Source organism: Corvus cornix, chromosome 2, assembly GCF_000738735.6.
Source record: "Corvus cornix cornix isolate S_Up_H32 chromosome 2, ASM73873v5, whole genome shotgun sequence".
Lineage (NCBI taxonomy): Eukaryota > Metazoa > Chordata > Aves > Passeriformes > Corvidae > Corvus > Corvus cornix.
In genome coordinates, this window is record NC_046333.1 from 22,898,605 (window position 1) to 22,913,491 (window position 14,887).

General features: G+C 38.2%; 1 protein-coding gene across 11 annotated transcripts in view; it reads right to left on the reverse strand.

Annotated features, from left to right (window-relative positions):
• GOLGA4 (golgin A4) overlaps positions 1 to 14,887 on the reverse strand; it is a 75,106-nt gene that overhangs the window by 1,097 nt on the left and 59,122 nt on the right. For 7 of the 11 annotated variants that reach the window (XM_039549395.1, XM_039549392.1, XM_039549402.1 and 4 more), the window contains 6 exons: positions 9,405 to 9,425; positions 9,168 to 9,236; positions 8,483 to 8,558; positions 6,930 to 7,033; positions 4,205 to 4,291; positions 1,699 to 1,760 (listed from right to left, as the gene is read on the reverse strand). In XM_039549395.1, the coding sequence (XP_039405329.1) occupies positions 1,731 to 1,760; positions 4,205 to 4,291; positions 6,930 to 7,033; positions 8,483 to 8,558; positions 9,168 to 9,236; positions 9,405 to 9,425 (387 nt within the window). In that variant the 3' untranslated portion in view covers positions 1,699 to 1,730. Of the gene's footprint in view, positions 1 to 1,698; positions 1,761 to 4,204; positions 4,292 to 6,929; positions 7,034 to 7,139; positions 7,254 to 8,482; positions 8,559 to 9,167; positions 9,237 to 9,404; positions 9,426 to 14,887 lie in introns of those variants that run through there. The other 4 variants (XM_039549396.1, XM_039549394.1, XM_039549393.1 and 1 more) reach the window with 3 other exon arrangements.

Consider the following 14,887-nt stretch of genomic DNA (forward strand, 5'->3'; position numbering starts at 1 on the left):
ACAGGAAAATATCAATTGCCTTCACAATGAAGTCAGCATCCACTTAATTTCTAAGTTATATACATGCAAGAATAAGTGACAAAAATACTTGAGATGAAATAGGCAACTACAATTGAATAATGAAGTCTGAACAGTTTACATATACAGTAGCTGATGTTATGAAAGTGTAACAGATAGTTTCTGACATTAAGGTCAATATCAACAAGCCTTTCCATGGTATGTTTCAAATGCAACTCAGAACACCTGAATTTTTTTACACCAGCATTACAGACAGCATGACAAGAATGTAAGTTCCAAACATACCTTCTGCAACCTATTCTGCAATAGTGTTGGAAGTAATTTTGTTCCATCAATATCAACAATTCAATTCTTTTCAACAAAGGGCTAAAGAAAACAGTTGCTGATTTTGTCAGAACTGATGAAGGCTGTTGGCAAACAGTCCAAACTCTACTGCATTTTAAGTGCAATGAAGTGCATTCACTACTGTATTCAAAGATGGAAAAGAACACAAACTAGAAACCATGACTGCTAAATGAACACATTTTTTCCTTTGAAAGAGGTATTGGTTTGTGTTGAAGGCTGTGTTCGTATAACTGCAGGAGAGGAAGATAACCTGGCAATTGCACTGTGGTAACTGGCAATGACAATAACCTAAGTTAGTTAATTTTGCTCTGGCAGTGATGCAGGCCAACAACTGCATTTCAGCCAAGAGATAGCAACTGCTTCATGTGCACTCAATCAACTCCTGGCAACTGTGCAAAGCTTTCCAGTTGCAAAGGAGGAAAAAAAAAGTTGAAACAACTATATCCTATAGAATTCATCTGCAGAATTTATTACATATCATACACCACTAGTGACTCAAATTATAATCTTATCAGTCAGTGCAGAAAGTTTTTTCCTGTGTACTTCCATATCCCAGTCCTCTCTCAACCAACTATTGCTTGTGTGCTGCTTGTTTAGCTAGGCTAGTCTGATGCAACCTGCAGCTCTAGGCCTATGTCAGCTGTTCCATTCTTGTAACGTTACAACTAGTGTTGCAGATTCATAATTAAAGTAGATCAATAAAACTTGAAGAAAGACACAATAAACTGAGAGCATAAAGCTCCCGTAATTGTTCTCCATCATCTCTCTGCTTTAGCTTCTCTTGATACCAAAAGCTGTGATTCAGAAAGATATTGATGCTTAAATGCAATCATATCCTAATCCCTCTGCAGAGAATATTCATCAATCTTTTTTAAGATAATTCATTTTCATATTTACAAGATGTAATAATTCATTTCAAGCAGTATAGCATGTCTCCCACAAATCTGATTTGCCTATTCAAAAAAGGAACTCAGAAAATTAATAAAGACAAAACAAAGCCAAGTGCAATAAAATTCAATATTACATATTAATTGATTTAAAATCTGATTTTGTTTATACAACTGAGATTTCTGTAGCTCAATCAACACTTGAAGTTATGCTTAGGGTTAGGGTCAATCAAAAAGATTGGTTTTGAATCAATATTTACCATTTTCAAACTTGGCTTTGTAAAGCAAAACATGATTAAAAGGAGAACAAAAATTATCATACACATATACAACCAAAATTTGTTTTTTAATGAAGGAAAGCAGGCAAGAAAAAACAGCAGAAGAATCATTAATTGCATAATACAGATTTCATTTTACATTAAACAAGAATGTATTAGACTCCACTCACCCACACTAGCTAAGTACAGATTGGTGGCATATTCAAAAGATACCACTGCGAGGTGAGGCAAACTACAAAGCCAGGAAGAAAAGAGCTTATTGGACTATTTTGTTAATAGCGTTATGTAGTGTTAACAAATAAGAACTCTGTGGACATCTTGAGATGAGATTGCTGCAGTTAGATCACAACAACTACATAGTAAAAGCCAGATAACTAAAGATTACATTGATCTAGTGGATGTTTATTGACCAGTGAATGCTACAAATTTTCAGAAACTTGTTAAATATATGTCCACTGAGAGGGTATAAAATTACGCACAGATACTTAGTACCACACACTTACTCTAGTAGCACAGTAAGTTAATAATTTACACATTAAAATTACTTACAGACGTTTTAGCAATAAACTAACAGCTTTATGTTAAAATGCACATTTATGTTGTAGTTCAGAACTTCACTGCTCACGAGAGCTAAATATTGGATATTTTCATATACCAGCATCAGTCCAATATTAAGTGTGGAGAAACACTACTGCCATGTCAGCAAATGCCAATAAATAAAAGACAAAAAAACTCAAGCATATTTCTTGACAGAATAATTTGTAAAGACCTCTCCAACTTTTTAGGTCTAAACGGAATTATGGAAGACTCATCCCCAGAATAATTTGTGCTTCAGCAAACGGACATAGTAACTTTGAAAGTGAAGGAAAAAATACTTCTTCCTTCATAATACACCCTAATATTTGAGTTTCCATTAGATGTCTAACTCAATCCCTTTGTGGATTTGGAAAGGAGAAAATTCATAGGCTAGATATGAGCCAAGAAGGGACTGCTATGTGAAACTCAAGAGCTATTTGAACAATGATATCCTTAACAAATCAAAGCACTTACAGCCTGCAAAAAAAACCTCACTGTGTGTTCTAGCCAAAATTTAATACCAAGGATAAAAATTTGTTGGATGAATTCAAGTTAAGTTTTTATTTTGTTTCAGAAGCTGTGAATGTCTGTTGTAGGAAAAACAGGTTTAAATATCAAAAAACGAAGTGTCTGCAAAACAAGGCCCATCTCTCTGTTCTCAAAATGTTTCCTAAGTATTACTCTGGCTTACCAAAACAAAACAAAACAAATCAAACCAAAGCAAAAAAAGTCTCAGCTTTCTATTGTAATGTCAGAGAGAGAAAACCATGCTTGGGATACATGATACTTACTGAAGCTGCAGTATTATCAATATTTATATACTTCTAAAAGTATTTAAAATATTTAAGATTGCAGGACTCTCAAACGTACTAAGTGTACAGGAAAATGTTGAAGTATTTAACACTTTCCTCCGATGTGATACTGCAAGACGAAAGTACAGACTTTTAAAAAATTTGTTTCAGTGAATCTACAGGACTTTAACGTATCTACTTCAAGTGAAATGTAAAATTATTGAAATTTTTATTTTATTCTGTATTTGCAAGCACTAAATAAATATATATGCATGGTCAGTGAGAGAAACAGAATGCAATTCTTCCTCTCACTTTAATTCCTAAATATTTCACTAAGCTGACCCACAAAGAGAGGGGTCACAGGGTTGACTCCAGATACAATGTAGAGAAGACTATTACTGTAGTTTTTATTTTAATTAAAAGTATCTCCAATACATAAAACAGTAACAGTAATACCAAAGAAATGCTTATGCTCATATAATCTTATGTCCTTTTGCGTCTGCTTCTCAAACCCAATTTCACCTTTCTAGTAAATAAGTACTAAGCAAATGTTACAAAAAAGACAACATGGGAAACAATGCGGGGAGAAAGACAACACCAAAGTGTTGATGACTCTTATTTTTGACCTGTCCTGACCCAGAGTGAACGGACATATTTTCGTGTTTTTTCAGTACAAAAATAAAACAGGCTCACAAAAAAACCCCAAAACCTAATCAAAACCCCAGTCTTGTTAGGATACCCACTTAAGATAAAACTGCACACATCTCACTTCAAACACATGTATGTCAGGTGATTGAGATATTCAATTTTCTATTCTACGAGCATAATGCCTGTTGTTTTTGCCAGAAATTTTATCCTAGGGCTGAAAAAATGTTTCTTGATACATTTTCAAAAAAACTGGTATGACTTCACAAAAACTTCTGAATTTAAGAAGTGTGAATTTTATACATTATATGTATTTTTATATATACATATTTAATATGTCAGATTACTTTTTTAAATTAGAAAATTCACCCACAGAATAGTAGTGATGCTTGAACTTGCTTTGGTCCAATTGTACCCATCGCTATCAGAAATATGGCTTAACTGAAGAAAAATACTAGTAAAGAAAAATGCTTGCTTTTTTTCTCACTCTTGCTATAAAGTCAAACCTAGAGCTGGAATTTCGTATTCCACTAAAGAAGAGGGAAGGAGGGAGAAACAGAGACCATTTGAATGTGGACACAGGGAAAAGAAGATGAAAAAAAAGTTTCTAATTCCTTATTCTTGACACCCTCTTGCATAAAACTGATTTACTTACGTAACTTACCATTGGTCGAGCATCTTCTCGTTCTAGTATCTTCTGAGTCTGATCTGCTGGGAACTTCAGCACTGTTGTTATAACCTTGGCCATTGTCTAAAAAGATACAGGTTACCCATACATAATTCCACATCCACAAAAATGCTTTGTAATATTTTAAAAATTATTTAATTTAATAATACTGGATACTACTTTATTAATGGCAGTGGACAACTGTGAAATCAGTAAGATATAACTATTTGTTTCACATTGTATATGCATGATGTGAATTATATGAAAACAATGTTTGCACATTATATATGACAAGATTCTACGGTCACAAACTTCAGCTACTGTAGTATGGTATAAATTCCATGGTATCTATGCTCAAATGATGGAGTCCATTAATAAGACAGTATACTAGATAAAAGTGCATGCTTAGAAAAAGCTGTCAATCTCGTTGCATATATCCTGCCAAGCAAATAATAAAGTTGGACTGGAGGGCAAGACAGTAAAACCTCTCAACAAAGACACATATACACCTTGGTCAAGCAGTTTACAAAGGATGTGATAAGTTACACATTACAAGTCATGACAGTAATTCCTGACTCTCAGATCTGTATCAATCTCCACATTTCTCTTACGTCTCCAATACTGTAGACCAACTGGTGCATTCATTAATGTCTTGATCACATTCCAGTATCATTTACTAGGCTGCATAATTGGCAATACATCCTGGATAATTTGCACAGATTCTTTTGAACTCTGTTCAAAAAAGAGGAAGCATGTCCAGAGATATCAACAGTTCCACTACTGAATCACCTTTGAGACATGGTATACATATTTGTGCTGCAAAACGGGATCCTGCACAGAGAAGGGCCACCAGAATGATCATACAAGACAAAATTAGATTAAAAAAACACCTCTTCTTTTCCAGGAAGATAAAAGTTGAGAGAAAGGAATACCTGTACTGAGAAGATAAATTACAACGCCTATCTTTTAACTCAAGAACTGTATTTTGGGGGGGGGGCAGGGGAGGGGGCGGGGTGGTGGTGGAAAGCACATTAATACTTTACTAACATATTTAAAACTGTTTTAAAAGGTTTTATCATTCACATCATCACTGCTCATGGTTTTCCACTCCATGTAGCAGGATTAAACCAGTTCTCAAGACATAGTTCCATAAATTTATGATTATATAATCCTGACGAGAGCAGACACTAAGCTCAGTGTCCTCCAGCAACACATCTAATGATTGAAAGAAAACCAGCAGATGAAATCAGCTTGAAACTACTTTTTGAAGCAAAACTTCACCAAAGACAGAAACTAAAGAAAAAGAAACACCAAAGAAAGAGCTAAAGACAATTTTCTTCCGCAATGATTGTAGTTTGTTGCTGTTATTGATGAAATCAACTGCAAATTTTAGTACAACACTGTTAAAAAGGGAAAAAAATGTAACAATTTATAATCCAAAGTTTTGAGGCACGTATAGCAATGTTTTGAAGATCAGTAAGAAAAAATTTTGATGAGTGAAAATGAGGTTTCAAATTAGGTTTTCTTGAATGAAAATTTGCTACGTGCATCAGCTATCTGCAGTAGTTGTCTGCAGCTGTTTCAAGACTTCCCTTAAGACGAAACACTGCTGACAGACTTTTTAGCATTTTCACTTGTGTAAGTCCCTTACAATTAGAAATCATAAAATCCACTACTGTACATATTTTTATTAATTATTTTAGTTGCTTGTCATTAAAGTAGGAGAGCCACAGGCTTGAGAACAGAAGGTAACTATTGATTCTGGGTTTTTCACATCAGAGATTTGTACTGGTAATAAAAAAAGGAATTAATATCAAAATTAGAAGTGGGATAAAAAGAGAGAGAAAGAAGAATCCCATAAGGAAAGGATGCCCTGCACTGTCCAAGTTTTATTCTGTAAAGAGCACAATGAGAACAGAGCTAATTAAGACAGAAACCTACATAAAATCTCTTTGCTTTATGGCACTCTAAGTTGAAAGCAGGTCAACAATGGAAGAACTCCAGGGAGAAGGAAAACATCAAATACAAAAATTCATCCATATAAAATTTATTATCCAAGAATAATGTTTGTGTTACAACATACCTCTTTTGAATACCATCAGTCCCTAAGCACCAGTATTGCGAGAAGCTACTAAAATTCCAATTAAGGAATGATTTCACAAGCCTGCAGCTTACAAGAAGCCTACTGTCCAGCTTTTCACTACTTTTAAGAGTGAATTAATACTACCTAAGGTATACAGATTTGGGAACACTATGAAACATCTATAAGGAACAACTGAAGAGGTATTTCACCATCTTCACAGCTACTAACAAACTGTTATTTAATCCAACTGTTACTTACCATGTTCATGTCAAGATTACATCAAAAGATCAGTTTTGCTAATATTGTGCATACCAGCTTTCATTTTACATTAATTTTGACTGACAACAGGACTTTTGCTGATAAAATCATATCTACCCATAAAGGTTTTTGTCTTGATAGGTACAGTGGTGAGAGATGTGAAACCCCCCTCCACCTTCCACTCATCTTGGCAGGCTGACGAAGTTTCAAAATTATGGATTATGTCTCTTTGGAAGAAAATGTGAAAGCCTATTGAATCCTGTATCAGAAATAAGCAACATATAACAAATCACAAACACATGGTACTTCACATCTATACAGCAAGGGTGTTAAACTTTACTCTAACCTGAATCACCTGTCAGCATATACAAATTTCCATACCTTTGTCTCACGACCCATCATATATTCAAAGAGCACTTTCCTCAAGTATTCAAACTCAGTAGGTTCCTCAAACAGGGAAACATCAGTATGGTGAAGGTTTCCATCTGTGTAAACAAAAATAAGAGAATATTTATACTGAGAGTCACTCATATGAATCCAAGTTTCACTAACAGCACGAAAACAAACGAGAACAAATGCTGTACTCTGCACCTGGGATGGAGTAACTGCAGCCCTCCAGAAAGGCATTTGGGGGTGCTGGTTAGCAGGAGGTGCAACAGGAGTCAGGAGTCTGTGTGCCCTGGCAGCCAGGAGAGCAAACCTCATCTGGAGTGCATCAAACACAGCATCATCAGGCAGTCAAAAGAGGTGATTATCCCACCCTATTTATCACTGGTGCAGCCTCAGCTTGAGTACTGTGTGCGGTTCAGGGCCCCACCATCTAAAAAGGATGTGAAGGTACATGAACACAACCAGAGGAGGGTACCTCTGCTACTGGATAAGGTGCTGGTAGGCATGTCCTCTGAGAAGCAGCTGAGGAGTCTAGGTTTCTCTAATTTGGAGAGATGGAGGCTAAGGGGTGACCTCAGTGCTCTCTACAGCTTCCTGAGGAGACTTTGAGAGGAAGGTGCTGCTTGCTTCTCCCTGGTACCCAGTGCCAGGCCACATGGAAAATGGTTGAAACCTTTATCCACCATGGGGAGTTCAGACTTGACATGAGGAAACATTTCTTTACCAAAAGGGTGTCAAACTCTGGAACAGACCTCTTGGAAAAGTGGTTGATGCCTCATGTTTGTCAGTGTTGAAGAGGCATTTGGACAGTGCCCTTAAAGCCATACTTTTACCTTTTCATCAGCCCTGAAGTGGTCACACAGTTGGACTATAAAACTGGTGTTGGTCCCTTCCAGCTGAGTATGCTATGCTATTCTTCTTTCCACCTGCTTCTTTCCCTACCAGTATATGCTGAGGGAATCTTTGATGACATTTCTTCCCAGCCCTGCGCTAGCAGCAGGCACCGAATACCCACAACCATCTCCCATCCTTGACTCTGTCACCTTGAGGGAAGGAGGCATGGACTTTCTGAGGGGATGAGAGATGTAGATCATCCTGAGATAATTTCACCATTTGCACAAATTTGTAAAAAGCAAGTGTGACATGGCTCCCCTGGGACCCCCATCATCTCCTGCCAAGGGCCATGGGGATGTGTCCCAGCTCTGCCTGGGACCTTCAGTCCCTGCCTGTGCCCTGCTGTAGGTGTGCCCATCTCTGTCCCTGTGGGTGCTCTTGGGTCCTGCACTACAGAAAGCTTAAGAACTCTGATACAGAGCTCTTTTAACTGAATGACATAAAAAAGAAAACATCAAACAAAATGCTGTGTGAATTGGTCATCTGAGATCACACACCAACTCTATTATAATAGACAAGAGAAAAGAAGTATATCATAAGTGTATTACATGAGTGTTTTAAAGAGACTGATGTTTTAATAAATTTTCTAGACCAAACTGTATCTTTCAAACAAATGAAAAACTTATTTGTGATGAAAATTGTCTACTTACCTCTATATGGTGTTCCAACTGATGTGACGTAAATATTTTTCTCGTAATGTTTCAGCCGGTCTTCCAGTACATGAATCTAAACAGGTAACAGTTGACATGATAAACGGTGTTAACTAGCAGCTAAAATAAGCTTAATTGAAATAGTTTCCAGCTAAATATCGACTCTTATAAAATCAAAATACATTTGCTTTTTAAGGAAGGAAAACATTAAAAACTGTATTATTAAAAACTGTCCCAATGTTGTACATGTGTATATACACATAAAAATATCTACAGCAGATGTTGGGCATATGTTATATATTCATGTTCCTATTTTATATATAAGCACAGATAAAAAAGCACACAACAAAAATTGTACTTAAACATCAAAAAAGTTTTAGTTTTGAAAAAAAATTCCAGAATTTCATAAGGTGCATTATTCCCTTTTTCACTGTGCAATTGCTTTGCTAACGAGTATCACAAGCATGTGGTATTTTTATTCTCAGAGAATGGAGGTATACTTTGAAAAGCACACAGATCTTCTGAGAGCAAGCATGAGTGAAAACTATTTTTTTGTCTATTATATTCATAGTACCTTGTACGGAGATGTGCCACATCATCACTTGAAAAGAACAAACCTCTTAATACTGCAAACACAGAGAGTGTCAAACAAGAATACTTCTTACTTGTTCAACATCACCCTTACCTGCTCTTTCAATTCCTGCTCCTTCAATTTTGAATCATTGACTAGTGTTGTCTTCTGTGCAAGTTGTGCCTGAAAAAACAGTCATATATGGAAATTGCTGAAAATACATCATAGGTACCTTTGCAATAAACCTATTTCTCCTTTTAACACACACAAACTTATAAGCAGTATTTCAGCTTTAAAACTGCTCCACAATGGAAGTATTAGAGAGCAAAATCAATTACACATAAGACTTACCTTTAGTTCTGTTATTGTGACCTATAACAACAATAAAAATTTAGATTAAAATGTATGAAAAATACGGATTATATCAAGCATTGGAGAAAGAAATATCAATCATCTAGCTCTGATACAGTGTTAATTGAAGATGACAAAAATTGACATTACCAAATAATAATAACTAGTCTCATAAATAGTTTAACTTATTTGTATTGACAGTATGTAAAGCTTATATTTAAATTATCTCATTTGATTCTGCAAGACAATTATCATAAATATAACTTCAAGAACCTAGCTTTTCCAAATCTTGATGAAATGCATATTGGAGATGAATAATAACCGAATGAGTATGAAATACATCACAGGATACCCTAACTACAATTAATACTATTCAGAATATTTTATGCATTCCCTTAATTCTTCAAGTCACATTTGGAAATGTGAACATTTACCTGAAAATTAGCTTCAGTTAAGAGCTTCAAGAGCTCTACATCTTGCAAAGATGTTTATGAAGTACAGAAAAAATTCTAAGCTGAAATTTCTATCTTTCAGTGTTCCAACTCTAAGGAAAATAATGCTTCAGTAGTCGTGGATATAACTCAAGGTTGTAAAAGCATTTCAACATCAAATAATTTATGTGTGAAATTTTTTTAAGGTAAGCTAAACCTTAAGGCAGAGTGGTACATATTCGCAGAATCACAGAATATTATAAGTTGGAAGGGATCCACAAGGATCATAGAGTCCAACTCTTAAAGTGAATGGCCCTTGCAGGGATCAAACCTGTTAACTCTGGCATAATGAGCACCATGCTCTAACCAATTCAGCTGATCTCAGGGTCAGTATAACTTTTCTCTTCCCAAGCCTCTTTGCAATTGTGTTGAAAAGGAGATTTATTCCCCATCTCAGGTTGATAAAATCTTTGTGGTTTCCTACACTTCACAAACAGAAAATAGGGGAAAATCATTTCTCTAAAGATCTCAAACCTCTAAGTGCAATTTTTGCTTCTGAAAACCTCAATAAGACATTTATTTTCTCACAAGGAGAGACACTTTCTGGTATTTTTACCTCCAAACATTAACACTTAAGGTTGTTAGTATGTGTCAGTTTTTTATCACAGTCAGACAAGTACTGTTCCAATATCTAGAGTACATTTCATGTGAAAGTAGATATGTTAGGTGTAATGTTTGGTCTAGGCTGACAACAAGCAGGACAGAAAGTTTTATAAGACAAACTTCTGTGACTTGGGAGTCTCTGATTTTAGACAAAAAATGTTGCCCACAAAAAGTTGCATCCAGTCGATGGAAGACTTCAAACTGTTTGACTACTAGTGCTGAAGGGTAAAAAAAACCAATACCAAAACAGAAAAATGTTACAAAGCAACAAAATAAAAAAGGTATAAAGTGAGACAAAAAATACCATGGCAAACACAATTCATTTGAATGCACTGTAAAATCCAGATGTGGATTTATACAGTTCTGTTCTGGTATGTTGACAAGTTCACAAGCCCTGTGCAATTTTCTCATATAGCTCTGTAGTGCTGCCTATAAATGCTATTGTAGCCAAAATGTATTGTTTGCCATTGCAAATATGTACTATTGTACCAGGTAAAACCAAAATTAGTTTCCTACAAACATACCAAGGACAGGCAACAGACAAACTAAGACAGAAGTAAAAATTAAAAACAACTCCATTTCTAAGGATAACAAAAGAAAACTGCCTCTTGACCCCAGAACAGATTGTGTCAAGAGTAAAAATCAAATCCTGAAATACCGATAAAACAGGAACTGAAAGCCCACTTACATCACTATAAGTATTTGAGCTTTGACTGGATAAGAAGACATACCAGGAATTATGTGTACATTCAACAGCATAATCTATTAGAATAGTTATGTTGTTTCGCAATGAAATCACCATTGTGAATAGTATCAAATAATGCATTTACATTCAGTTGAATCAGCTATGCAAAAGAAAGCTTGTGAACAATTTGCTAAATTTGAATTTAGTTGGAATTCTCAAAATTACTCAAAAAACTTTGATGCCTGTATTCCAGAAAAATCACAGATATTTAATTGCCTTACACTCAGGAAAAAAAAAATTGCATTCTTATTCTGCAACTACTTTGAACCTGAATGCTTTAACTGTATTTAAGTACTGGCGCTACTACACAACCTGGTCTTCTTTCCCCACAAATGAAACATCCTTTATCTTTTAAAACTAAGCTGTTTATCAGCTATGGAGTTCTCTGAACTGGTTTATACCCGCCACAGATGGAAGAACTCCTTTGACTTTCTCCAAAGTCTGCCATGGAAACTCAAAGGAGTGAAGACCTGTGGACAACATTCCAGACACAGGCAAAATTAGCTGTTTATTTTGTTTATTATAAACATATTAACTTTTAGAGATTTAATATCTGCAATATTCAAACACCTTACAGCTCTATGCTACCATTGCCAATCTGTCTGATACCTTTCTGGGAACAACTGAGGAATCATAGAATCACGGAATGCTAACAGGCTGGAATGGACCTTAAAGATCATCTTGTCTCAACACTCCCTGCCATGGCCAGGGACACCTCCCAGTAGACCAGGTTGCTCAATGCCTTGTTAAACCTGACACTGAACACTATCAGGGTTGGGGCATCCACAACCTCCCTGGGCAACCTGTTCAGTGTCCTACCACCCTCAAAGTGAAAAACTCCTTCCTAATGTCTAATCTAAATTTCCACTCTTTCAATTTATACCCATTATTCCTTGTCCTGTCACTACAGTTCCTGATGAGAAGTCCCTCTCCAGCTCCCCTGTAGGTCCCCTTCAGATACTGGAAGTTTGCCATGAGGTCTCCATGCAACCTTCTCTTCTCCAGGCTGAACGGCCTCAGCTTTCTCAGCCTGTGTTCATAGGGAAGGTGCTCCAGTCATCTCACAAACTTCATGGCCCTCCTCTGGACTTGCTCCAACAGTTCCAGGTCTTTCGTATGTTGGGGACACCAGAACTGTGCACAGTACTCCAGGTGGGATCTCATGTGAGCAGAGTAGAGGGGCAGAATCACCTTCTTTGACCTGATGGCCACACTCCTTGTGATGCAGCCCAGGATTTGACTGGCTTTCTGGGCTGTGAGCACACACAGCTGGCTCATGTCGAGTTTTTCATCACTTGTCAACTCCAAGTCTTTCTCCTCAGGGCTGCTCTCAATCACTTCTCTGCCCAACCCATTGGTGTGTCTGGGATTGCCGTGACCTGGATGTAGGACCTTGAGCTTTGCTTTGTTGAACTTCATGAGGTTTGCTTCAGTCCACATCTCAAGCCTGTCAAGGTCCCTCTGGATGCCATTATCCCTTCCCTCCATCGTGTTGACCACACCACCACAGAGCTTGGTGTTTTCAACAAATTTGCTGAGGATGCACTCAGCACTGATAGGTTTCACTGTCCATGTCACTGACAAAGATGTTGAATAGTATCAGCCCCAGCGAGTACTGACCCCATGAGTGCATCAAACACAGCATCATCAGTCAAAAGAGGGGATAATCCTATTCTATTTATCACTGCTCCAACTTCATCATGTAACTGGTCTCTACGTGGACAATGAGCTGTTGACCAAAACTCTTTGTGTGTGACCATCCAGCCAGTTCTCTATCCACCAAGTGGTCATCCATCAAACCCCTGTCTCTCCAATCTGGAGACAAGGATGTAATGTGGAAGTGTGAAATACTTTGCATTAAGTCCAGGTAGACAATGTCAGTTGCTCTGCCCCTGTCCACCATTGCTGTAGCCCCATCATAGAAGGTCACCAAATTTGTTAGGCATTACTTCCCCCTTGTAAAGCCATTCTGGCTGTTACAAATCACCTCTTTTTTCTTCTTTTTTCCTATGTGTCTTTGCATAGTTTCCAGTAGAATCTGCTCTATGACCTTGCCTAGCACAGAGGTGAGACTGACTGGTCTGTAGTTTCACTGATATTCCAGTTTCCCCTTTTTAAAAATGGGGGTTACATTTCCCTTTTTCCAGTCATAAGGGACTTCACCTGACTGACACAATTTTTCAAAAATGATGGATAGTGTCTCAGTGGCTTCATCTCCAGCTCCCTCAGGACCCGTGGATGAACCTCATTGGGTCCCATGGACTTGTGCACATTCAGGTTCTTTAGGTGGTCTTGAACCTGATCATCTCCTATGGTAGTGTGTTGGTTTGCATGGCCTGGTTTTAGGTAGCGGGGAGGCCACAGAGGTGGCTTCTGTGAGAAGCTGCTGGAAGCTTCCATCATGTCTGGCAGAGCCAGTCCCTGATGGCTCAGAAGATGGACATGCTGCTGGGCAAGGCTGGGCCAATTAGAGATGATGGTAACGCCTCTGTGATAACATATTTAAGAAGAAAATCAAAACAAAGTGGTGGTGTAATTTGAATTCCAGCTACAGAAGAGGAGGTGGTTAGAACATGTAAGGGAAACAACATGGAGACACCAAGGTCAGTGGAGAAGGAGGGGCAGGAGGAGCTCCAGCCCCTGGAGCCGAGATTCCTCTGCAGGCTATGGTGATGACCATGCTGAAACAGGTTCCTCTCATCAGCCCATGGAGGTCCACGGGGGATGCAGAGATCCACTCACAGCCTGTGGGGGAGGTGCTCATGTTGGAGCGGGTGGATGCCTGGAGGAGGCTGTGATCCAGTGGGAAACCTGGTGGAAAGAGGGCGCCCTTGCTTCCAGGCTGGAGCAGCCTGTCCTTGGAGGTCTGCACCCCATGGAACAGTGACCCATGCCACAACAGTTTTGGGAGGACTGTTTGCCCATGGGAGGGACTCATGCTGCAGCAGTTTTCAGAGGACTGCTGTTCCATGAGATTGGAGCCACGCTGGAGAAGTTCACGGAGAACTGTCTCCCGTGGGAGGAACCCCACAATGTAGCAGGGGAAGGACTCCTCTACCTGAGCAGCAGAAGAAAACTTCAGGTGATGAACTGACCAAAACCCTCATTCCTGTCTCCCTGAGCTGTTGGTGGGAAGGAAGGAAGGGTTGAGGGGAAAAAGGTGTTTTTAAGGGTTTATTTTACTTCTCATTATCCTCTTCTGATTTTGTTAGTAATAATTCACTTTGCACCTGTAAGTTGAGCCTGTTTTGCCCTTGGAGTGTTTTCTCCCTGTCCTTATCTCAACTCATAAAGCCTTCATTAAATTTTTCTCTCCTCTGCTCAGCTGTAGCAGGGGAGGGTGAGTGAGTGGCTGTCATGGGTTCCTGGTGTTTGGCCAGGGTCAAACCATGACAAGTAGGCTCAGGGTCTTCATCCTCCCAGTCCCTGCATCTGCCTTTCTTGACTTGGGTGGCGTGGCTGGAGCACTTGCCATTGAAGACAGAGGCACAGAAGTTGTTGAGAACCCCAGCCTCCTCTTTGTCCAGGGTAGCCAGGTTTCCAATTTCCTTCCAAAGAGGGTTCACATCATCCATAGTCTTTCTTTTGCTTGCAACATATGTATAGAAGCCCTTCCTGTTTGCCTTAATATCCCTGGCCAGAAC